Source organism: Nelumbo nucifera, chromosome 2 (genome assembly GCF_055504915.1).
Source record: "Nelumbo nucifera cultivar China Antique chromosome 2, China Antique-T2T, whole genome shotgun sequence".
Lineage (NCBI taxonomy): Eukaryota > Viridiplantae > Streptophyta > Magnoliopsida > Proteales > Nelumbonaceae > Nelumbo > Nelumbo nucifera.
Genome location: NC_142650.1, coordinates 91,048,423 through 91,073,445, shown reverse-complemented (window position 1 = coordinate 91,073,445; position 25,023 = coordinate 91,048,423). Strand labels below are relative to the sequence as shown.

Here is a 25,023-nt window from a genome sequence, read left to right as displayed (position 1 = left end):
TTCGTTTCTATTCTTCCAAATCTGCCACAAGATAAAGCAGGATTTCACAAGGAACATAGAACCAGTCTAATTGGAAACTAAGCCATCCCACCACTCCCGAAGTGAGGAGTCGTTTTCACTAGGCCCCTTAATATTTGGGTCTAAGATATTCTAGATTTGTTTAGCAATAGTACAATTTTTAAAAATATGATCGATGTCTTCAATTCCATCGCAAAAACTGCAACCAACATCAATGGAGAGACCTAAAGACCTTAAGAAGCTTTTAGAAGGCAGCCTAGAATTAAGCAGCAGGTATAAAAAGGTTTTGATTTTAGGAGTTTTAAGCCTCCAAATCCTGTTGACCTAAAGGTTAAAATCACTTTGACCCCTGTGCATGATAATAGCTTCTTTGTATGCCGATTTAACAGTAAAGTGCCCTTTGGGATTCAACCTCCAAATCAACATATCCTCATTTGAGTTAGAGGGGATAAAGATGGTTCTAATGCCATTCCAAATATTGAGGGGAACTAAGTTACGAATCTTATTCTCCTCCCAAATATGTCTCTCATGATTAATAACATCACTTACTAGCAACTCCTCATGCTGAGTAAGAAGCCAAAACATACCAGGGACACTTGTTGGAAGTTGCATTCCCATCTGATGCTAGTGAGATTCAGAAACAAGAAGGAAAGTGCTAATGTGGTAGTTATTATAGACAGTGCATCCACTTCCAACACAAGGACCACATCCTAGATGCCTTAGCTGCTGTTCGGGCTGCCTTGACACAATTAGAGAATGAAGTTGGTATTTTTGGGTCCTCATCTCAGCCATCAGCTACATCTACTACTCCCACTTTAGCCTTTGTTCACTCAGGTACAAGAGCTACAACATATCATACATCAGCCCCAAGTAACACTAGACCCTTTTGGGTAATAGATTCAGGTGCTTCCGACCATATGGCTAGTTTATCCACCTTGTTTACCACCTATTGTCTATCTTCTAACAGAGACAAAGTATCTATTATTGATGGCTCCCTTGTGCCTATTTTTGGCAAGGGAGACATCCGACTATCTGATGCTATCTCTTTGTCTTCAGTTTTGCATGTCCCTAAGCTTAGTGCTAACTTGTTCTCGGTTAGTAGTACACTACTAAGAATCAAAACTGTTCAGTGACCTTTTTCCCTGATCGTTATGTTTTTCAGGATCTGAAAACGAGGAAGGTGATTGGGATTGGCCATCAGACGAATGGAGTTTACCTACTTCAACATCCACAGGGGAAGGAGAGTGAAGTTGGGAGATTATTTGTTTCTCAATCTTGGAGTCAAATTATGCTTTGGCATAACAGATTAGGTCATTTGTCTTTGGGGTTTTTGAAGAGTCGGTTTCCAAATTTGTTTGAGTCAGTCCAAGTGTCTAGTTTGAGGTGTGAAAGCTGTGAAGTTGCAAAACATTGTAGATCAACTTATTCTTTGAGCAATAAAAGAAACGATCTTCCTTTTGAAATTGTCTATACAGATGTTTGGGGACCATATCATATTCCTGCTATGGGGGGGGGGGGGGAGGTATAGATACTTCTTGTTATTTGTTGATGATTATACCCGTTTCTCGTGGGTTTACCTTATGCACTCTTGAGTTGAAGTCCCTTCTCTGACCCAATCTTTCCATCAGATGGTACTAAACCAATTTGAAATTAGGATCAAAATTCTCAGATCCAATAATGCCAAGGAGTACTTTGCAAAACCCTTGGCATCATATCTCCTAGATCATGGAGTCATTCATCAGAGCACTTGTCCCTGTACACCTTAGCAAAATGGGGTTGCTGAGAGAAAAAATAGCCATATCTTGGAGGTAGCCAGAAGCATCATGTTCAACTCTAATGTTCTCATATGCTTTTTTTTATCAATAATACATTTCATTAATTAATCATAGAAATAATTACAAAGGGGAGCCACCCTACCACTACCTCCGAGTCCCCTTCAATTATAAGTTTTCTTATATTCATCTCCTTAGTTCTCTGGACTCCTTTCATAACTGCATAGATCTTGGTTCTGAGAGAGTCACCCACTCCAATTGGGCCTGAGAACAGGGCTAAAAAAATCCCATTCTCATCCCTAAACATGCCCGCAATCCCCAAGTGTACAGGATTCCCTCTACTACTCCCATCAAAGTTTAGTTTTAAGAAATCAGTTGGTGGAGGGGTCCAAGACACACTCATTCTTGTTTTGATCTGGGTGCAACTAGCAATCTCACCCCACTTCCTCAACATGTCATCCACTGCGTAATTTGTGAACAACTTTGAGGATTTCAGCCACTGTACAACCCTTATATGGATCATTTCTCTCAGTTCTTCAGCACCTCTCTCTACTTCAGAGAAGATCCTGGAGTTTCTTTCTTCCCATAAAGTCCAAGACGCACTCATTCCTACCTCTTTTCATACGCCACTTGAAGAAAGAAGGGGAGAAAAGACTTTCCAAGTTTGATGGAGGGTTCCAAATACACCCAAAGAGGGAGAAAGCCCACTCCCAAATAGACTTTGCAAACTGGCATGACACCAATAGGTGAAAGCCAGTCTCCCACTCAGCTTTACAAAGAACACACCTGTGAAGGGATAAACATGTCTTGGGTCTCTTCTTTTGGAGCAGATCACCAGTGTTGATTCTTTCCAGAAAAGCTTCCTAGCAAAAAACTACCAACCCTAGGAGGAATTGGTTTGCACCAAACCTCTTTAACAGGGAAAGGGAGGGTTACAGGACTGGTGGACTAGCTTAAGACTTTGAATAAAGAGGCACAAGAGAATGAGCCAGTAGGGGTGGGGATCCAAATTTTAGAGTCCAACTTGTAGTCCTAGCTCGAATTCCAGCATCCCATCCATTTTGCTCCAGCCTATGGATGCTTACCACTACATTAGCCCATAATTTCTCCTTCTCTAGTGGGAACCTCCATAAGCATTTCCCCAGAAGGGTCAAATTCCTTTTCCTAATATTCCCAAGCCCTAGTCCACCTACGTTTTTGCTCCTAGTCACCACCTCCCAACTCACCCTATGGTCCCTCTTCTCCTCTCCTGGCTCCTAAAGAAAGTCTCTCATCATCTTCTCCAATCTGTTAGATACCTTCGCTGGGATTTTGGACACTAATAGGAAATAAATGGGTAAGTTGGCTAGAGTATCCCTAATCAGTGTGATCCTCCCTCCAAGGGAAAGGTAATTCTTTTTCCAAGAGACAAGTCTCTTTTCAAATATTTCCACCACCAGATTCTAGAAACTCTCTTTCTTTGGGTTATCACCCAATGGCAACCCTAATTAATTCAATGTCCATCCTGACACTTCACATCCCAACAATTCTGCACTCTCGTTGATCTCTCCCTCCATATTCACACCCACTACACAACTTTTCTCAAAATTCTCCTTTAGGTTGGACATTTGTTCAAAGAATTGTATCACCAATTTCATGTTCCTGATGCACCTCAGATTTCCTCCTTCACAGAACAAAATCGTGTCATCTGCAAACTGTAAGTGGGTAAGGGGGGTTTCCTCCTTTCCAACTCTCCAACCTCTTAAGAGGGCCCTAGAATCTGCTCTATGGATCAATCTCTCTAGAACATCAACAACCTGTGTGAACAAGAAGGGAGAGAGAGGGTCCCCTTGTCTTATGCCCCTAATGGCTGGAAAGAGTCTACCACTGTCCCATTCACTGGCACAGAATAATGACAATTCCAAATACACCCCATAATCCATTTGCACCATCCTTCCCAAACCCAAATTTGGTCATAACTTTCTTCAAAAAAGACCAACCCACCAAGTCATAAGCCTTTTCCAAGTCCATCTTACATACCACTCCCTTCTTTCTATCCTTCCTGAAGTTCTCCACTCATTGGCAATTAGAATCTGATTAGTAATTTGTCTTCCACTCACAAAAGCTCCTTGATTTGGTGCAATGATTACTGGTAGTACTTCCTTCAATCTCAAAGACAACACCTTTGCTAATATCTTATACAAGCTATTAACCAAATTGGCCTAAAATCCTTTGGATGGGATGCATCTTTCTTTTTTGGGACCAAAGCTAAGAAGGTGGAATTCATTCCAGGGTTAACAATTCCTCTCTTGTGAAATTCTTCAAACACTAACAAAAGGTCACCTTCAAAAATATCCCAATAGTCTTGGTAAAAGCCATCATAAAACCATCTAGGCCTAGAGCTTTTGTTCTGTCCATAGAAAACACAGCCTCCTTAATCTCTTCCAACTCAAACCTTCTTTCCAACCTTTGCTTATTGTCTACCCCTACATCTGGCCAATCCAGTCCTTTTAACCACACCCCCCTACTTAAAGGCCTTCTTAAGATGGACTTAAAGTGTTCTACAAGGGCCCCTGCTATCTCATCCTGTTGTGTCAGAGCAACCATCCACTTCCAGTCTGGATATGAAGTTCCTCCTTCCATTTTCCACAATGAAAAAACTTGGTATTTCTATATCCCTCTTGCAGCCATTTGCATCGAGATTTTTGCCTCCAACTTATTTCCTCCTCATGTAGGCAATCCTCTAGCTGTCTTCTCAAACCCCTTCTTTGTTCCTTTTATGCCTCTCCAAATTCTCCCCTTTCTTCTTTCAAGTCAAGGAGAGGATATGCCCTACTATCATAGGGTTTCTTCTCAGGGGGAGAGTAGTGAGGAAGGGATTTCAGCCCCAAAAGTTCCATTACCTATTCCAGTCACTGAGGGGGAGTGTCGTGAAGAGGGTTGTCAGAAGTGCAGGGAATTGAGAGTGTATCACAGGCAATGGTGGAGGCAGGTTGATTCCCGTCCTCAGTAGTCCAGGCCGATCCCAACATCTTCTACAACTCTAGATCCAGGCACTACTCCCACTATTGAGCCCACTTTTGCAGATACATTGCTTAGCACTGTTGAGCCTCAGCCTTCACCTTTAGATGACCTTGATCTCCCAATTGCAATTCGTAAATGGAAGCATCGTTGTACTTCATCCATTGCTTATTGTGTCTCCCAGTTTCTTTCTTATGATTGTCTCTCAAAATCCTATAGATCTTTCCTGGCATCTATTGCTGCTATTCCTATTTCTAGAATAGTGCAAGAAGCTCTATTGATACCTGAGTGGAAGGAAGCAATGAAAGTAGAGATGGATGCTCTTGTTAAGAACAATACATGGGAACTAGTTGACCAATTTGAGAGGAAGAAACCTGTTGGGTGCAGATGGGTGTTTACAGTGAAATATAATGTTGATGGTTCTGTAGAGAGATATAAGGCCAGATTGGTTGCAAAGGGATTCACACAAACTTATGGCATAGACTATATGGAAACCTTTGCACTAGTTGCCAACACTATAAGAGTCCTACTATCTATTGCTGCAAATTTCTCATGGCCACTGTTTCAGATGGATGTCAAGAATGCATTTTTCAATGGAGACTTGCAAGAGGAGGTCTACATGGAATTATCCCCTGGTTTTTATAGTACAGAAGCAGGAAAGAAGGTATGCTGGCTGAAGAAGGCTTTATATGGGTTGAAGCAATCTCCAAGAACCTGGTTTGATAGGTTTAGATTGGCCTTGGAAAGGTTTGGTTATATGCAGGCTCAATCAGATCACACTCTCTTCTTTAAGAAGACAGACTCCACCTTGACCTTACTTGCTGTCTATGTGGATGACATTGTAGTGACAGGAAGTGATATTAGTGAGATTGACTCTCTTAAGCAACATCTTCACAAGGAATTTGAAGTGAAGGACTTGGGGGAATTGTGTTATTTCCTAGGAATTGAGGTAGCTTGATCTAAGCAAGGCATTTTTATCTCTCAAAGAAAGTATGCTCTTGACTTATTGGAAGAAACTAGAAAGTTAGGAGTAAAGCCTGCTGACACACCCATTGAGTTGAACCATAAAATAAGTGCAAAAGGTGGAGAACCTCTTGAGGACAGGGCTATGTATCAAAGGTTGGTTGGGAAACTTCTTCATCTTTGCCTAACACGACTATATATTTCATATGCTGTTTTAGGACCACCCACCTTCTTGCGGTGGAAAGGATACTTTCTTACTTGAAGAGACGCCCAGAGAGAGGCATACTCTTCATGAATAGTGGTCACATGAAGATAGAGGTACATATAGATGCTGACTGACTGGATGTATTGATGACAGGAGATTTACCTCTGGATATTATGCACTTGTAGGGGGAAACCTTGTTTCTTGGAGAAGCAAGAAACAAAATGTTGTTCGCTCCAATGCTGAAGCTAAATACAAGTCCATGGCCAATGGTGTTGCAGAAGTGTTATGGTTGAGATCTTTACTTGATGAGCTAGGGGTTGACTACGAGAAACCTCTGATGTTGTATTGTGATAATCAAGTTGCAATTAACATTGCCCACAATTCAATACAGCATGACAGGACTAAACATATCGAGGTGGACAGACATTTTATCCGAGAGCAAGTTGCATCTCAAGAAGTGTGTCTTCCCTATATTGCCTTAGATATGTGGTTAGCTTATCTCTTCACTAAAGCAGTCACAAAAGTCAAGTTGGAGACAGATTTACGCAAGTTGGGAATGATGAATATCTACTCCCAACTTGAGTGAGTGTAGAGATAGTTGGTAGATTATTAGTGTTGTGGTCCCAATCCCACACTTTATTTTTCTGTTTGTTTCTTTATGTTACAGTTATGGTAGTTGGGCCAGTTGGGCCATATTTATTTTTCTTTTGTTTTTGTATGAAGTTAGTGGGGGTATTAGAGTAATTCTATTTCTTTGTAAAGACATAAGTATAAATAAGAATTAGTGGGGCATCCAGAATTAACTAACCACACCCTTTCTCTCTCTTTTATTCTTTTCTTCGATTCTAGGTTAATCTCTCTTCTTCTCTCTAAATTACATCAGAAAATACATTCTTTTCTGTTTCTTTTATTCAAGTAATGTATTAATGTATGGAAATCCATGATTATCTAGGTATGCACAGAAGCATGTAGACATAGCAACAAAAGAACAAGTACCTGCCAAAGCAACATTCTCATCCTGTTCTCTAACAGGAGCAGGGCCATTCTCATCTCTAACAGGTCGTGGTTGTGGAGGTGCTACTGGCCTCCGCATAAGTGGCATAAGGGCCCCAGTCTGGTATCTTCAAAACAAACAATATAAAAAATATTAATGATCTTTTTAGGAAAAAAATGATTATTTTTTATTAGGCAATGGATCAAGAACAAGTTATGTAGTGTTCAAAAGAACATCTATATGACCAATCTGGCGGGTCCTCTATCAGACAAATGATCTAGACTCACCAGCATTGTGGGAGAAAATCCCCACCTAAGACAGTACTATGATACACATGTCTAGTCCAAATACAAGGAGATTAAAACCAGATGTCTTAAATATGTAATTTATTTGGAATCAGATATATTAAGATCCAATTTGATTACTAAGAAAACAACCCACCCTAAAAGAAAGTGCAAGGGGGGGGGTTGCTGACAAAGTATATGCAGATAATTGGAGGCCAATACAGCAATCGGATGGATATATGTTTCAAGAGATGAAAAGGAAAAGATTATATACTCAGCCGCTTACAGATACACCAGCAAAGCAAAAAAGACAAGAAGAATGAGTCTTTGTCTTGATCCATCTTGGTTGAACACGAAAATCACAGCTGCCAGCTTCAGTATGAGCAACAAGTCAATCTGAAAAGCAAACTGAAATCTCCTCTCAACCTGTCTTTGTGGGGCATGTTGTTGCAGTCCCTCTTGTCCTTGCTCCTCGTTTACAGCTCCACCCTCAGGTGTAGCTGTCCTTCTATTGGCACACATGCAAGATGAAGGAAATTCACAGATTCTTTATAATCAAATAAAGTTTGATAAATTCAATGCATACCTCTGGTAAACCAAAGGAGTATCATTGCATAACTCATGGATATAATACACAATATAGCATCATTTAGACATAGTACCACAGTATGGATTAACAGATACCATTTTGTTTTTTTGATCATTGATTAACAGATACCATTTCAACTAAATCCTGAATAATTTACTGGAAATAGATAGGAAAAATATATTGGAACCAGTCTCTCTGTATGTGTAGGGATAAGGCTGTGTGCATCTATCCCTCCCCAGACCCCACAATGGCGGAAGTCTTGTGCATGTTAACTTATTACTGATAGAGAAAGGAAACACAGCTAAATGATTCTTTTCTTTCTTCTTTTTCCTAATAGAAACACAGAATTCATCAATGATAAGATATGGATCATAAGCATAACCACAGCATCTAGTATGAAACAACCCCCAATAAAAACCAGAAAGCCACAACCTTGTGACCACAGATGGGGGATATGCAATGCTATAGCTAAGAAATGCAGAAAAGCTAGGGATAAAAAAAAAAAAAAAGCAAAACATGTCCAAGGACATCAGCACCCAAATGTAACATAGCCCTCATCAGCTCCTGTGAAAAGACATCTACCAATGAGTTGACAGAGGAGTCCATCCTGAACGGGATGTTCTCTCCAGAAGCCAAAGGGAGTGGAACTCATTAAATCATTTAAATCACAGACAACTATATTTTTAATTATTTATTAACTAGTGGATATAATCCATTTATAGATATCAACTTTCTACTTTTTATTAGAGGTTCCAACAAAATACTTACGTTGGTAGATTGTACGTAAGGGGAATAAGAGTGTTGGAAGGTAGTCCAGACATTGGCCCCACGGATGGGAGAACAGGAACAGCATATATGCCAGCACCATGGTTAGTGCGTTCCTGATTCTGCACAAGGATTAAGCCAGGAACAAGTGCAGGGTACATGATTGGATACATCTGAATTGCACCATTAGGAGAAGCAGAGAAACCAGGGAATGTGGGTACCTGAGGAACAAGAAAAAGGGAATGCTCACCAATCATAGAATAATCACACGTGGAAACATTAAGAGCCAGAAAGTGAATTTTTTCAAAGCAGAAAAGAAGTTTTTTTTTTTTTTTTTTGAGAAGAAGTAAAGTACAACGAGAAACTGTACAAAAACTGCAACAAAAGGACCTCACCCTCAAAAAAGTACAATCAGATGTATCCTCTTTAAAACCTGTGTGTATAGACAACCAGCTCCTAAGAAGCTCTATAGCCCTGTTAATGATCTCAGCTTCTGAGGAGGCTTTCTGATCAAAAGTCCTGCTGTTCCTTACAGCCCAAATTGCCCACAAAATAGCCAAAGGAATCGAAGACCAGCATAATTTCCCCTTCTATGTCATTCCAGATATGTTCCAAGCCTCCAAGCATGTTCTAACTGAGGCTGGCATACTCCAGCTTACCTTTAAGTTCTTTAGAAAATAGTTCCAAATCACTGTTACAAACTTAAAATGTAGAAACAAATGATTAACTGATTCCATCTCCACACTGCACAGGTTGCATCTCAAGTCATTGCACATAAAACCTTTCTTCAGCAGAATCTGTTTTGTGAGGCATTTCTCTAAAGCTGCCACCCAAACAAAAAATTTGATTTTAGAGGGTGCCACTGCTCCCCAAATGGCCCGGCTAGGAAAAGGAACTTGATTTCCTTTGACTAACAAACTGTAGAAGGATTTAACTGAGAACTCTCCTGATTTGTTCCACTTCCACACTCTTGAATCCTGACTTTGCAGATTCAGAGTCTGCTCTTGGAGCAGAGCTAGGAGATTTCCTACTTGCTGAATCTCCCAATCATTAAAGTCCCTTCTAAAAGAGGGGGTCCAGCAAATGTTGTCTCCCCTCTGCACATAAGAATCAGCTACCAACACCTCTTTGTCAACTGCCAGATTAAACAGAGTTGGAAACATCTCTTTGAGGGAGCTCTCCCCGGTCCAAGGGTCCAGCCAAAGCAGAAAAGAAGAATTGGAAGGTTAGCTATAAACTAGGGTATGTAATGGGTCGGATCTGTAGTGGATGCAGATAAATCCAAGTTCAGATGAAAATCATTAGGCCTTAGCAAATCCAGACTCAGATCTGGCTGGACCCAGCAAGAAGGATCCATATTCAGTCCACTTTAATAATAACCAAAACCAAATCCAACCCTTTAACTTGCAAATACATCTATCTGGATCAGATCCAGATATAAACCTGACTGTTTTCTAGATATTTTATTTCTAAGAACATGTAAAGATTACATGAGGGTGGGCCTTGGCGCAACTGTTTGGTTGCTCCATTGCGACCTGGGTGACCAGCGTTCAAATCTTGGAAACAGCCTCTCTATATGTGCAGGGTAAGGCTGCGTACATCTGTCCCTCCTCAGACCCCACATTGGCGGGAGTCTCGTGCACTGGGCTTCCCTATGTAAAGATTAGATTAGAAATTATACTTAATTGTCCACTAGTATAACTAAAACCCTAATATGTATGTGAACAAATATGCAGTTATGACATAAAATATTATATTTTAGAAAAGTATTAAGATAGTTGTCAAAATCTTATGATTTATGATATGATTCACAATTTCACTCATGAATACTGTAGAGATGTAGGGTCGAAATGGGCCTTAGTTTATTTCTTTTTATTTTACTATGTTTTGTGTTAATGGGCCTCACTCATATGGACCTATTAGTTCTTACTTTAGTGCAGCTGCCTATTAAGGACATCTATTTAATTTCATATTATTTTTTCAAAGATCTAATAAAAAGATCGAATTGAGACTGGAGAGAGTTACAATTCTCTCTTTTTCTTCTCCTTTTTCTTCCATCTTCTCTTCTTCTTCTTGCTCTGATCTTCCTCTATTCTCTTATTAATACGTTTTCTTGATTAAACTGAATACATATTGCTGGTTTAGTTTTCTTCTTGGTATTATAGTAGGACAATTTTTCCTTTTCTTTAATCCCATAGACAATGTGTATGGATAATTGAATTAGTGATTGATTGTTGATTCATGTGGCCTAGTTGGTAGAGGATTTTTGGAGACAATACACATTCAGATTGGAGCCCAAGACTGGTTCATGGAGTTTGTCTCAAAAGCCCTAGCCAACTGGAGAAAACAGAATAGGGGTCCTGGAGATTACTTCAAGCTGGCACTTAGGGCTTGAAAGGAAGATTTTGGACCATCTTTGAGATTGACCCAATCTGAACAGGGTTTTGTAGTCCCTATAAGGAGTGGTTGCCATTTATCTATTTCTCCCAGGTTGCAGGGCTATGCGCAACCCTAGATTTGGATCTTGTTCAGGTCAGTTTTGGGTGTGCTCTTTTTCAATTATCTCCATTTGTCTTTTGAACATTGTTCCCTAAGGTATTGCATTAATGGAACACTTTGAAGTTGAGATTAAGCAAAACACAGAACCCGGACTGGGTTCAGGAACATTTGCACATCCTCTATTGGCCGTGAGAATAGTAAAACTTGATGGAACTAACTATTTAGCTTGGTCACAGTCAATGAGGATACTTGTTTGTAGTAGAGGAAAATGGGGTTATATTTCTGGTGGTAAGACAAACCCAAGGAGGATGATTCTTATTATGAGAAGTGTATGCAGGAAAGCTATACTACACCCAAATGTTTCTCAGCCTCTTCCCTCCTACCCAAATCCACACCTAACCTTAAACCTTCCAACCAACACTTCCTCACAAAGCCATTGATCAGCATTGTTTTTCTCAGCTTGGGGAAATGTGCAACAAGCCACATCGAAGCCAACATTTATTTGAGGAGATCGGGCTGAAAGAGGAGGAGGACTCAAGAGGGGTTGTTACGGCTGATTCAGGAGGCATTTCAGAGAGTGATGATGGGGTTGTTACGGCTGAAAGAGGAAATGTTGTTACGGCCGTAACAACCCCTCTTGAGTCCTCCTCCTCTTTCCCCTTCAATCTTTATTTGAGGAGATTTTGCCCGGTCTCCTCCACTTAGTACCTTTGAACATTTAAAAGAAACTAAACTCCATCTATTAAAATTTAAACCCAACACACCAAGCAGCTTCTCACATTCAATAATTTGGGCTTTCGAAAGTGGTCCCCAGTTAAACCATCAACCCGCTCCTCATAAAACCATTTATATCTTTCAATCCCCCTTATCAAGCCACAACCCCTTTTTCTTTTGATCCGCCACGTGTCCTTCAATCTCTGGCCCTCCTCCAGCAACAATAACTACCGAGACACGCAGGCCACCCTTAATCATTTCTCTAGCTGACTCCGAGTGGACCCCACTTATCATGTCCTCTTTCGATCTTCCCCCAAGTCACCCCTCTCCTCCTTCCCAATATCTTGAAAATCAATCAGCCCCATCCCAACAACCCCACTATCATCATTAGCTAATTTTATACCAGAAATGCCCTCTCCTTCAACCTCTGGCACATCCCCTACTAGGAGTCCATTCGACTCCCACAACTTCAAACCAGTTAAAGAAGAAGCATCCACTCCATCCACGAATCCATATTGTCTATCCAGCCACCAGGGTAAGACCCACCACCACTCCTAAATCATACAATTCTCCACCGAAATGTAGCAACAATGAAGCTAGAACAAGATGGATTTCCTCCACCTCAATAAGAATACGTGCAGTAATAAGATTCTTCCATGCACTGGTTCTTGAATCAACAAACCTAAAACTACCACAAGCATTTCCAACCGCCTTGAACGTTTGAAAGCTCCAGGCGTGTAGAGGAATACCAAAAACATTTATCCAAATGAAACTTGAAGGCCCCATGTTTCCCAAAGCCCCAACAAGAGGATTCCATCTCCCCAACCTTAATTCTGTATAGCGTAACTGATCTTGTTCACGATTGAGAATATCAAGAGCTTCAACTTCAAAACTAAAAGAAAAAAAAAAAAACCCGCATTGAGTCTCCTCACCTTGAAGGGAATTGCTCGGCTTCCATTCAGCCATTGCCCAAGTGCATGCATCTTCTACATCTAGTTTGGAATTAACAAATTGTCCAACCAAACTTCTATTGAGAAACTTAAGTCGATAATGGTTCCTTTAGTTGATCTAACAAACACCTCTCATGATAATCAAATACCACAGTTCTCTCTTGGCTATTGTAGAGAAACAGTATAGTAATTTACTTGTTGCTACCCTGTCATATTGGTTATTTCTTTATTTACTTATTTTTAGTTCTGTTTGGGCCTTGTTATGGGCCTGTTATTACTTTTTTTCTGTGCCTGCTTTAGTTACTATTTTATTCTGTTAAGTAGTGTTTTGGGCAGCAGGGGTATAGATGTCTTTGTAGTCTCTTTTATGATAGAAACCTATAAATAACAAATCTGGGCGGAAGAATCTAAGAGAATTGCTCCCTTCTTTTTCATTCTTTTTCTCTTCTCTTCTCTTCTTCTCTTCCTCTCTTCTTTTCTTCTGTTATTTTCTTGCAGAAACTGAACCAGAGCACAGGCCGAAGGTGGTCAATACCAACCATCTTGGTATCAAAGCAAAGTGCAAGGCCTACTATATGATGAATGGGAGCAGGAGGATGCTAAAATTATGACTTGGCTATGGAACATCATGGAGTCCAAAATTAGTGTGAACTTCATGTTTTTAGATACAGCCAAGGAAGTCTGGGATCATGCAAGGAAACTATATTCTGGACAAGATAACACTACTAGGGTTTACCAACTGTACCAAGAGTACTTCAATCTGCAACAAGGGAATCAGAGTCTTGAGGACTATCATGCCAGTATGAGAAATTTACGATTTATCATCCTCTTACACCTGATGTCAAAATTCAGCAACAACAAAGAGAGCAATTGGATGTGACCAAATTTTTAGTAGGATTGAAGTCCAAGTATGAACCCGTAAGGGCAAAAATACTGGGTGGATCTGCTCTTCCCTCTCTTGAGGAAGTGTTTGCTCGTCTTCGGAGGATTTCAATTGGACCCACAGAGACTTCCACTATGTCAGATAGGTCTGCATTTGCAATTACGAGAGGGGGAGGTCGTGGTGGTAGAGGAGGCCAGCATGGTTGTGGTAGTGGTGGTGGACCCATGTATGGTCGTGGTGGTGGTGGCATGTATAATTGTGGTGGTGGTCGTGTTGGAGGACGAGACTCAGGGGGAGCTCGTGGTAGGGGACGTGGTAATACTCAGAGAAGATGTACTCATTGTGGTATGGAGGGAATACTATAAACTTTTGCTATGATCTACATGGCCCACCTTCAACCTGGGCAAATCATGCAGCAGTAAATGGTGGTATCTCAAGACAAGGATCTCAAGTTACTGATCAAATCCCCACTACATCTACAGATACTTCAAGAAAGGAGATGGTGAGTGTTTGAGTGTTTCACGACTTGTCTGGCATCCACACCTTCCCGTTGGATTATAGATTCTGGAGCTTCCGATCATATGACTGGAACTCCAGGTGTGTTTTCATCCATTTCTCCGTCCTCCACTTCCCAATCTGTTACTCTTGCCAATGGCTCTACATCAGCCATATGTGGTGTTGGTAATGTTGACACAGACTCATTATCCCTCTCCTCAGTTTTATATGTTCCCAAGTTTCCCTTTAACCCGATGTCTATTAGTAAATTGACTAAGTCTCTTAATTGCTCAATAACTTTTTACCCTTCCACTTGTGTGTTTTAGAATCTCAAGACGGGGATGAAGATTGGTGGAGGGCATGAAGCTAGTGGACTGTATTATCTTGATGGAGGTGATTTGACAACAGCTCTTCAGTCATCTCTCTCCCCTCATCAATGGCACTGCAGACTTGGTCATCCGTCTCTTAGAGCTCTTCAGTTACTTGTTCCGTCGTTGAGTCGTCTTTCTAATTTAAATTGTGAGTCGTGTCAGTTTGGGAAACATCATCATGTCTCCTTTAGTCCTGGAGTTGATAGTCGTACATCGAGTCATTTTTCTTTAATCCATTCGGACATCTGGGGTCCAAACAGAGTAGTGTCTTATAATGGTTACAAGTACTTTGTAATTTTTGTTGATGATTATTCAAGGATGACATGGCTTTACCTTATGAAAGAAAAGAGTGAATTGTTTTCTATCTGGCTCTCACAAAAGTGAGGGCACAATGGTAATTCTTGTATACCTTAGAAGAGTATAAATAAAAGAAGGGCCAACTAGAGGGATTTGAATTTTTCTCTCTAGTTCGGATGTGACCTTTTCTCCTTCTTCTCCTTCTCTCTTTTTTTTCCTTCTCTTTCTTCTGATCTGAACTTATACGAACATCTAGTTTGAGTTTTATCACTACTCCCACTTCAGCTTTTGCTCACTCAGGTACAAGAGCTACTGTATATCATGCTTCAGCCCTTGGTAACTCTAGTCCTTTTTGGATTGTTGATTTAGATGGTTCTGACCATATAACTAGTTTATCTTCTATGTTTACTTTCTACTCATTATCTTTTGGTAGAGACAAGGTTTCTATTGTTGATGGCTCTCTTTTTTCTCATCAATACTATTGTTGATGGCTCTCTTGTATATATTTCTGGCAAGGGAGATATCAGAGTGTCTAATTCCATCTCCTTGTCCTCTGTCCTTCATGTCCCCAAACTCGACACTAATATGATTTTAGTGAGTAGCATTATTAAAAACCAAAATTTTCAGTAACTTTATACCCTAATCATTGTGTCTTCTAGGACCTGGCGACAAGGAAGGTAATTGAGACTGGCCATGAAACGAATGGAATTTATTTGCTTGAGCATCCACCTGGGAGGAGGAAAGAGGTTGGAAAGTCTTTTGTGTCTCAATTCTCAATCTATGAGTTAGGTTATGCTTTGGCATAATCGGTTGGGTCATTTGTCTTTTAGGTCTTTGAAGAATCTTTTTCCTACTTTGTTTGAGTCAATCCAAGTGTCTAGTTTGAGGTGTGAGAGCTATGAACTTGCAAAGCATTGTAAATCAACCTATTTCTTGAATAATAAAAGAATCATTGTTCCTTTTGAAATTGTGCATACCAATGTTTGGGGGCCATATCACATTACTGCAATGGGGGGGGGGGGGGGAAGGATCAAAATTTTGTCATGTATTAGCCCGTATCGGTCGATACGGATAGTATCAGAGCCTTCCCGATACGCCCCTACAGGGAGTGTTTCGGGTCGGCAAGTGGTTCAAGGGATAGACCAGCTTGAAACCGGCCCCTCTGAACCAGTTTAAAAAAAAAAAACATAAAAAACAGTACCAGTACAGGCCAATATGCCCTACAATCATATCGATATTTTGAACCTTTGGGGGTTACAGATTTTTCCTTCTATTTGTGGATGATTACTCTCGTTTTTCTTGGGTTTATCTTATGCGTTCTCGAGATGAGGTACCTACTTTGACCCATGCATTCCACCAGATGGTTTTGACTCAATTTGGAATAAGAATAAAAAAATCCTAGATTTGATAATGCCAATGAGTATTTTGCAAAACCCTTGGCCTCATATCTCCTTGAGTATGGGATTATTCATCAAAGTACTTGTCCTCACACACCCCAGCTAAGAGAAATAATAGACACATTCTTGAAGTTACTAGGAGCATCATGCTGAATTCTAATGTTCCTATTTGGTTTGGGGGGGGGGGGGTGACATCCACATTGTTATTTATCTTATTAACAGAGTTCCTTCACGGGTTTTAGACATGAAAGCTCCTTTTAACCTATTGTACCCTGATAAGGACCAATTTACTATTCCCCTTAAAACTTTTGGGTGCACTTGTTTTGTTCAAATCCTTGGACCTCATTGTTCCAAATTTGATCCTAAGGTAGCCAAGTGTATTTTTCTTGGGTATGCACAAAATCAAAAGGGGTATTGATGTTATGGTCCTGTCTTTGGGACTCGTTTGTATCTATGGATGTTACTTTCTTTGAGGATGTCCTTTATTACTCTAGGATTTATTTTCAGGGGGAGAGTGGTGAGCAAGGTGTTTTTGCTCAAGAAGTCCCATTGCCTATTCCTATCACTGAAGGGGAGTGTAGTGAGGGGGGCTATCAGAAGTGCAAGGAGTTGAGGGTGTTTCACAGACGATGGTGGAAGCAAATTGGTTCCAATGATGAGCAATCCAAGCCACTTCTAGTCACCTTTGCGGCACCAGATTCAGGTATTACATCCTTTGTACCCACAACTATTGCAGAAGATATGCCTACCACCACCATTGACCTCAGCCACCTATAGATGATCTTGACCTTCCTATTGCAATACGCAAAGGGAAACATCGTTGCACCTCGTCTACTGCCCATTGCATCTCTCAGTTTCTTTCTTATGACCACCTCTCACCATCATATAAGTTCTTTTTGGTGTCCATTTCTGATGTATCCATGCCTAGAACAGTGCAGGAAGCCCTAATAGTACTTGAATAGAAGAAAGCAATGTAAGGTAGAGATGGATGCACTTATCAAAAATGATACTTGGGAGCTAGTAGATCAGCAAAGAGGGAAGAAACTGGTTGGATGCAAATGGATATTTGTAGTGAAGTGCAATGCAAATGGCTCAATTGAAAGATACAAAGCCCGACTAGTTGGCTAAGGGATACACATAGACTTATGGTATTGATTATGTAGAAAACTTTGCACCAATTGCCATAATGAACACAATCAAAGTGTTGTTGTCACTTGCTGCAAACTTCTCATGGTCGTTGTTCTAGATGAATGTTAAGAATGCCTTTCTGAAAGGTGATCTCCAGGAAGAAGTACATGTGCAGTTGCCCCCAAGTTTCTATGATGAAGCTAGTGGAAAGAAAGTCTACCGACTTAAGAAGGCTTTGTATGGTTTGAAACAGTCTCCAAGGGCATGATTTGACAGGTTTAAACGTGCCTTGGAAAAATCTGGCTATGTATAGGCTCAATTAGATCACACCCTTTTTCTTAAGAAAGCAGGTTCAACCTTAACTCTCTAGGCCGTATATGTTGATGATATTATGTTAACGGGCAATTGATAGTGATGAGATTAATTTTACTTAGTAAGTAGTTTGAGGTGAAAGATCTAGGTGATTTGCAATATTTTCTGGGAATTGAAGTGACCAGATCTAAGCATGGCATCTTCATTTCTTAGAGAAAATATGCCCTTGATCTCCTAGAAGAAATTGGAAAATTGGGAGTTAAACTAGTAGACACACTAATTGAGCTGAATCATAGGATAAATGTAAGAGGTGAGTCACTTAAAGATAAAGCTATGTATCAACGACTAGTTGGAAAGCTTCTCTACCTCTACCTAACACAGTCAGATATTTCTTATGCTGTTAGTGTTGTCAGGCAATATATATAGTCTCCTAAAACTTCCCATCTTGTAGTTGAAATGATACTTACCTACTTAAAGAGGTGTCCAAGCAGAGGTGTACTCTTCAAGAATAACGGTCATATGAAGATAGAAGTGTACACTGATGTAGATTGGGTTGGCTATGTGGATGATAGGAGATCTACCTCAAGGTATTGTGCTTTTGTAGAGGCAATCTTGTTTCATGGAAGAGTAAAAAACAAAATGTTGTTGCTCACTCTAGTGCTGAAGCAGAGTACAGATCTATGGCTGATGAGGTGACTGAAGTGTTATTATGGCTAAGATCACTACTTGAGGAGTTAGAGGTTAAATATGAAAGACCACTAATGTTGTATTGTGATAACTAGGTTTAATATTGCTCATAATCCCATACAGCATGATAGAACCAAACATATTGAAGTGGACCGACACTTTATTAGAGAAAAAGTTGCCTTCCAAGAAATTTACCTTCTTTATGTTGCCTCCAATATGCAGCTTGTTGATCTCTTCACCAAAGCAGTTACAAGGTCAGATTTACAAGGGACAGATTAGAAATAGATTTATGCAAGTAGGGAATGACCTATATCTATTCCTACCTTGAGGGGGACTGTAGAAAAGCAATATAGTAATTTACTTGCTACCTTGCCATATTGGTTATTTCTTTATTTACTTATTTTTAGTTCTATTTGGGCCTTGTTATGGGCCTGTTATTACTTCTTTTGGGGCCTGCTTTAGTTACTATTTTATTCTGTTAAGTAGTGTTTTAGGCGGCAGGGGTATAGATATCTTTGTAACCTCTTTTATGATAGAAACCTATAAATAACAGATCTGGGCGGCAGAATCTAAGAGAACTGCTCCCTTCTTTTGCATTCTTCTTCTCTTCCTCTCTTCTTTCTTCTGTTCTTTTCTTTTCTTTCTTTATTTTCTTGCAGAAACAGAACCAGAGCACAGGCCGAAGGTGATCATTACCAGCCATCTGCTATGCTGTCTCAAAGTCTAGAAATTCTACAAGCCCTGGGCCCCTGGCTATGATGTTTCAAAGTCCGGAAGTTCTACAAGCCTTAAGCCTTCCCACAACCAACCTATAATCACACAGAAACTTGCTTCTATCTCTGTTCTCTCAAAACTTAAGGAGCATTTCAATCTAAACAAGAAGGGTTTAAATCTCAGCTCTGACCATCACCATCTCCAATCTGGCTTAGTGCACAAAGAAGCAACAATATATCACCTCCATGTCCTCTAAAGACATCTTGACCAAATGGCCCCACATCTCCAAAAGAGGGCTGTGAGAGTGTGTCATCACCCCATTTCTCTCAACCTTCTTCTCCTCTCTTCTTCCCCATATCCATAGAGTAATTGAAATTTCTTCTTCAATAATTATTTTAATTTTTTATATTTTTCAGAAATAATAGTTAATTATATTTTTATGATCTAATCATAAGGATTGAATATATTGTAGACCTATAGATGATTTATCATATCCAAAGAGCATGGTTGTCAAGGTGACACTTAGGCGTCAAGACACCCTCGCCTAATCACCAAGCAATTTTATACTTTCTATTATAAAATACTTTTTTATTCTTTATTTTTTGAGATTAAAATTATAAAGTAGACATTATTAAACTAAAATATTCATTTTGTGTGCTTATGTACTAATTTCTTTTTATTATTTTCTTATTTGTTAGGTTCAATCAACACAAACATTGTTGAATGCTGTATTGAACCCTCAAAGACCTCAAAACCTAGACCAATAAGGTAGAAGTTAAAATTTTGTCTAATTAACACATTTTCTTCTTCCATATCTTCTTCTTCTTCTTCTTCTTCTTTTCTTCTACTTTTTCTTTTTCTTCTTCTCCTATAACAAAAATAAGGGTTCAGCCCCTATATTTTTTCAATTTTCTTTTCTTTCTTCTTTTTCTTCTCATGAATATGTTGATTTTCTTTAATTTAACATGAACTTTATACTTTTCTTATGAAAATTATGAATAATTATTAAGGAAATATGGTTATGGTACCTAGGGAACTACCCTAGGATCCATGTTTTCAAAAAAAATAAAAAAAAAATCCATTGCCAAGGTGACTAGGCGAGAAGGCACCCCCCTGTCGCCTAGCCTCGCCTGGGCGCTTTGAAAACTATGCTATAGAGCAAATGAACTTCCTTCTTCAATAATTATTTTTTTTATTTTTTATATTTTCAGAATTAAAATAAATAAATAATAATTAATTATATTTTTATGACCTAATCAAAATATAATAGATTTATAGATGATTTATCATATCCACAGAGCAATTAAAATTTCTTCTTCAGTAATTTTTTGAATAAATTGTACAATGTTTATTTATTTTGATTTTTTTGTAAATTTTGAAATTAAAAATAAATAGTAATTATTTAAATAAGAAATAATTATGAATTATATTTTGACTTAGAAGTTGTGCCAATGTATGTTTTATTGTTGAATAGGATAGTTGGGCTTTTCTCATCCCTTAAAACTTAAGAATTATAATTTATAAATTATAGTTAAGCATAGGGTTTTTTAATGAAAATTATAGTTGACTATGATATATTTTTCATAAAACCCATTAAAATATATTAATTTAATGTATGTATACCTCATTCAAGCCTTACATTTAGTGTTATTGATGTATTTTTATGATTTATTAAATTATTTATAGTGTTTTCATGTGTATCTTAATTTTTCTCCGATACACATGCGTATCCAACTATCAAGGCATATCCCGACATGTCTCATAAAATTGCCTTTCCAATATACTTGGTGTTTCTGATACTTTCAACCTTGTCACAAGCACCTCCCCATGCTCTTCCCATTAATAAAATATCAACTCTGCTCACCCTTTTCAACATCCAAAAAAGCTTTCCTAGCAAATTCTTCACCACCCACAAAGTAGAGACCCATTAATATGCTGACTTGCACTTCTCCACCCACAAATCCAATTTTCTTTCAACCGGTATTGTTTAATCTAAAACCTATTCACCACCACTCTCCACTACCTCTTGAATCTTCTCCATCCTAATTTGTTCTTTCATCACCATAAGCTAAATCTGCCAACTCTGATTGCACACTTACATGATCAGCATCCTTAGTCTGCAAAAGATCTTGATCCATGACTTGTGAATCTTCCAAAATTTCTTGTTTTGTCTTGCTTTACCTATTGCTTCTTCCTCTTATACAATCTCTTATATTAATTGCAAGGACTAGCCCCAAAGAGCCTCTATTCTGAAAATACTTTAGTCACATGGACCAAACTGGCCAGAACCCAAGCACCTTATTCTCTTCAAGTTTGAAGAGATTTCACTGATGCCTCTATTCTCTTTCAACAAACTTTCCTTATCTGCTTTGACCTTCCTTCTCCCCAATTCTCTCCCTAGCTTCCCTACCACAATTTCAACAAAACTTCCTCCAACTAGCCTCTCAGATGCAACCTGTTCATTGATTTGTCTATCAATCTCCATCTCTGGTTGACTGCTAACTCTTTCAGCTGAAAACTGTTTCTTTCAACAACCACTCCATCTCCCTTTTCCTCATGAACCACCACACTCAACCAATCTTCTAAATTGAACCTTCTTCCTCTACAACCGGAATAGGCCATTGAACCCCATCAAACTCATTATAACCTTTCTCCAACACTTCTCTGCTGCCAGAGATCTCAGTCGCCTTAACTTCTAAGGTCGTTTTACCTCTTAGAACATCTACCCCCTTTTTAAAAATAGCTCTTCATATGGGGTGCTTCTATCTTCGAAAATTCTGAGGTTATTCTCCTTTCATACGCACCAGGTTACAACAGCTGGGATTAGACACCATAATTTTCTGCTCCTCCTGTTTAGGCTACTAATCTTCCAGGACTTCAAGTGCTCCCTCAGTTTTTGGCAGGCACCAGCTGAGATTTAGGAGATAGCAGAAGTGATTGTACACCACACTGGATATTGGACAGGTGAGGAACAGATGATCTGCAGTCTCCCTCTCCTATCCACATAGCACACAACTCAAGGAATCAAGAAATGTGTTGGTAGCTAAATTTCCTTTTATGGAAACTTTGCCACCTGAGTAGTACTTACATTCTTGAAAAAAGACTTCACTGAAAAGTTCCCCAAGCTTACCCATTTCCAAATTCTTGTATCTTCCTGGTTTACCCAAGGGATAGATGTGTTAAGTAAATTGATCAACAAAATCAGATCCTCAATTTCCCATTCGTTTAGATTCCTTCAAAAAGTTGGGCACCATGTGATGACTTCACCATGCAACTCATACAAGTCTGAAACTCAAGTATCCCTATCATTTGCCAATGGGAATCTATCCATCAGGCTTCTGTCATTGCATCAAATGTCTCTCCAAAAGCTTGTTCTGTCACCCACCCCTACCTTTTGTGAAACTTCCATAACCCTCCAATTTCCTTTTTTTTTTTTTGATATGTTCTGAAGGGTTACACAACCCAGGTGCAGGCGGGATTCAATCCCAAGTCTCCACTACAACCAGCAGGAGACCTTACCAACCAGCTGGTTGCACCTTGCAAGAACTCCTCCAACTTGAGCAACCATAAGTCTCATTGCCAGCCAAGTTATATTTCCTATAGAGAATTTTTTTTTGATAAATATATTTCCTATAGAGGATAGCTTAGTTATTTTTGTACGACCTGGTATAATGAAAAAAAACTTTGGCTGACAAGCATTAGGTCTGTATATAGGTGTACTCATTTTTGTCGTGCTGCTGCATTGTAGCAGACCTTTCTGGTATGGCATTAAAGTGCGGGTAGGGGGCACAGCTGCAGGGCCAGGCCAGCCTGTAGGTCAGCATGATTTTTCTTTCTTTTCTATGAAGGAAAAAATACATGTTCATATATTTATATATCATTAATATATACATACTGGCATGGGCCCATATGGGCTGCGAGCCATGCCAGTCTGTGGGCCTCAATCTCTCGCCCAGGGGTATGGGCTGCGCCTGGAACGATATGGCACTGTAGCACGTGGGCTCTGCTGGCCCATGGGTGGCCCAGCCCGTTTTACACCTATAAGTCTGTATACAGTCCCCACTCCCAAGACCCTGGACAGATGGAACCAAGTACCAGGAATGGCAATATCTTAGTCATTTTTCTGAATGGTAAATTTCATGGAAATTGACAAGAAAACGTTGGGCAATGTATTCCTAGAGGAAATCCATGTAATGTAATTAGCTGCACTGAATAGAACTTTGTATATGACCATCAAAACATAAATAAAAGCACATGGAATAGCAGAAAAAAAAAAAAAAAGCTAGCCACCTTCTTCCGGAAATGGCAAAAACAAAAACTACAAAAAGTAAATAGGTTTTATTATTACTTGTTTCTAGCTAGTGCTTAGTGCTTAAAGTCATGTTGTGATGAAACCGAACTTTGTGATGAAATGACTCGAGGGTGAAAAGCTAGCCCCAAAATAGTTTATTCACAAGTTCTTTGTATTTCAGGAAGTGTGTTTATGCCATAGAAAAGCCGTTTCAAAGAGACCCATTTAAGTGCTGCAACAAAGGAATCTCAGATAATGGGTCCTTGGACTAACTAAATGAAACAAAAGAAAATTTCTAGAATACATGATTGGGAATTTATTTAATTGAAGTCCAAAAACATGGAAGAGGATAACTCCAACTCCAAGATAATATTTAAGTTTCCAAAGATGAGAAAGCTGTATGAGACTAGATTATAAAATTTGATTACATAGCACAGTTTGGAACCATGGATTAATAGAAATCTAAATCATAATTCTCTTGATGGTTATTTATAAACTGTTGTGTCTTCACTTTTGGTTGGAAATCTCATTTTACGATTTGCCCTCTAAATCTGCGAACAAGTACTTTAATGTAACTTCTGCCTGATATATGTTATTTCCCATATATCATTACACCAAGAAAACTTCCTAACCTTATAGTTCCCATCCAGCTGGGAGGCTTGAAAACACCATTTTTCAATCAAGGCATAAAATGTAATGTCCAAAATTTGGTTCCGTTCTAGAAAGAACCATAGATGCATAGCCTATAACTTTCAAAGCTCAAAAGTTCCAGATAAAAGCCACCAGATATGTCAAAGATCCTGTGCATAATGAACGGGAAAAAATCTTATACTGAAAAAGAAGAAAGATTCATAAATGCAATTTTACATTAAACAAAGAATAATTCATCGAAAATAAAAACCAAGAACCAAAAAAATATGAACCTATCTAACCAAAGATATCCAAATTCATCATGATAAAAAGAAAGAACAGAAGGGCTCTAGATTGAATGGTTACAGCTAGAAACCCCAGATCACAATGAATGAAAGTTGGGGAAGGAGGATAGAGCGAATTGAGATCCCAATTTGACAGTACGAGTAGAGATAAGAAGGTTCAAGTACCTGAGACTGCCTGGGGTTTTCTTGAGATGATTTAGGTGGCGGAGACAGTGGAGGGTTAGAGACCTGAGCTTTTGATTCTTCCGCCATGAGAGCTCTCCGGCTAATCTTTCAAACTTCCTTCCGGCATTCCTTTCAGACAAAGCACGGCCGCTTTCTAATTGATCCGAAAGGCCGGACCCGATTAAGAAAGCCTTCAGATCCGCAGGGATGATTTTTCAACACCCGGCCCGGATCGGCCCGCAAACTTCCAGACCCGGACAGCTATTTTGCCTGTGGGCTCAGCCCCGCACCAAGCCCGCACATAATGCAGGCTGGGCCTGGGCCCTAACCAAGCAAACCCTAGGCCCAGATGGGTAAGAAGTTTACATAGTCGGACTCGAATGTTCGGGAACCGGGCTAATACAAATGACAGCAGGGTAGGCCGGGGAAGAGGAGCCACTCCCCATCTCCATCCCCTCATCAGCAAGGATAAGGTAATTCCATCCTTGTCTCTATGGGATTTACCATGTTCTTTTATTTTCCATGCAAACAAAACAATGACCATTTTAGTCATAAAATCCATTATTACAATGGGTATTTTTGTTTTATTCAAGTG

At 39.4% G+C, this 25,023-nt stretch overlaps 1 protein-coding gene across 2 annotated transcripts in view; it reads right to left on the bottom strand.

Annotated features, from left to right (window-relative positions):
* LOC104590047 (uncharacterized) overlaps positions 1–24,589 on the bottom strand; it is a 32,990-nt gene extending 8,401 nt beyond the window's left edge. Inside the window, exons 1-5 of one of the 2 annotated variants that reach the window (XM_019196434.2) lie at positions 24,429–24,556; positions 8,986–9,281; positions 8,594–8,811; positions 7,523–7,744; positions 6,955–7,079 (exon numbers count right to left, since the gene is read on the bottom strand). In XM_019196434.2, coding sequence (XP_019051979.1) covers positions 6,955–7,079; positions 7,523–7,744; positions 8,594–8,763 — 517 coding nt within the window. In that variant the 5' untranslated portion in view covers positions 8,764–8,811; positions 8,986–9,281; positions 24,429–24,556. Of the gene's footprint in view, positions 1–6,954; positions 7,080–7,522; positions 7,745–8,593; positions 8,812–8,985; positions 9,282–24,428 lie in introns of both variants that reach the window. The other variant, XM_010248561.2, reaches the window with a different exon arrangement.
* Positions 24,590–25,023: the final 434 nt, after the last annotated feature.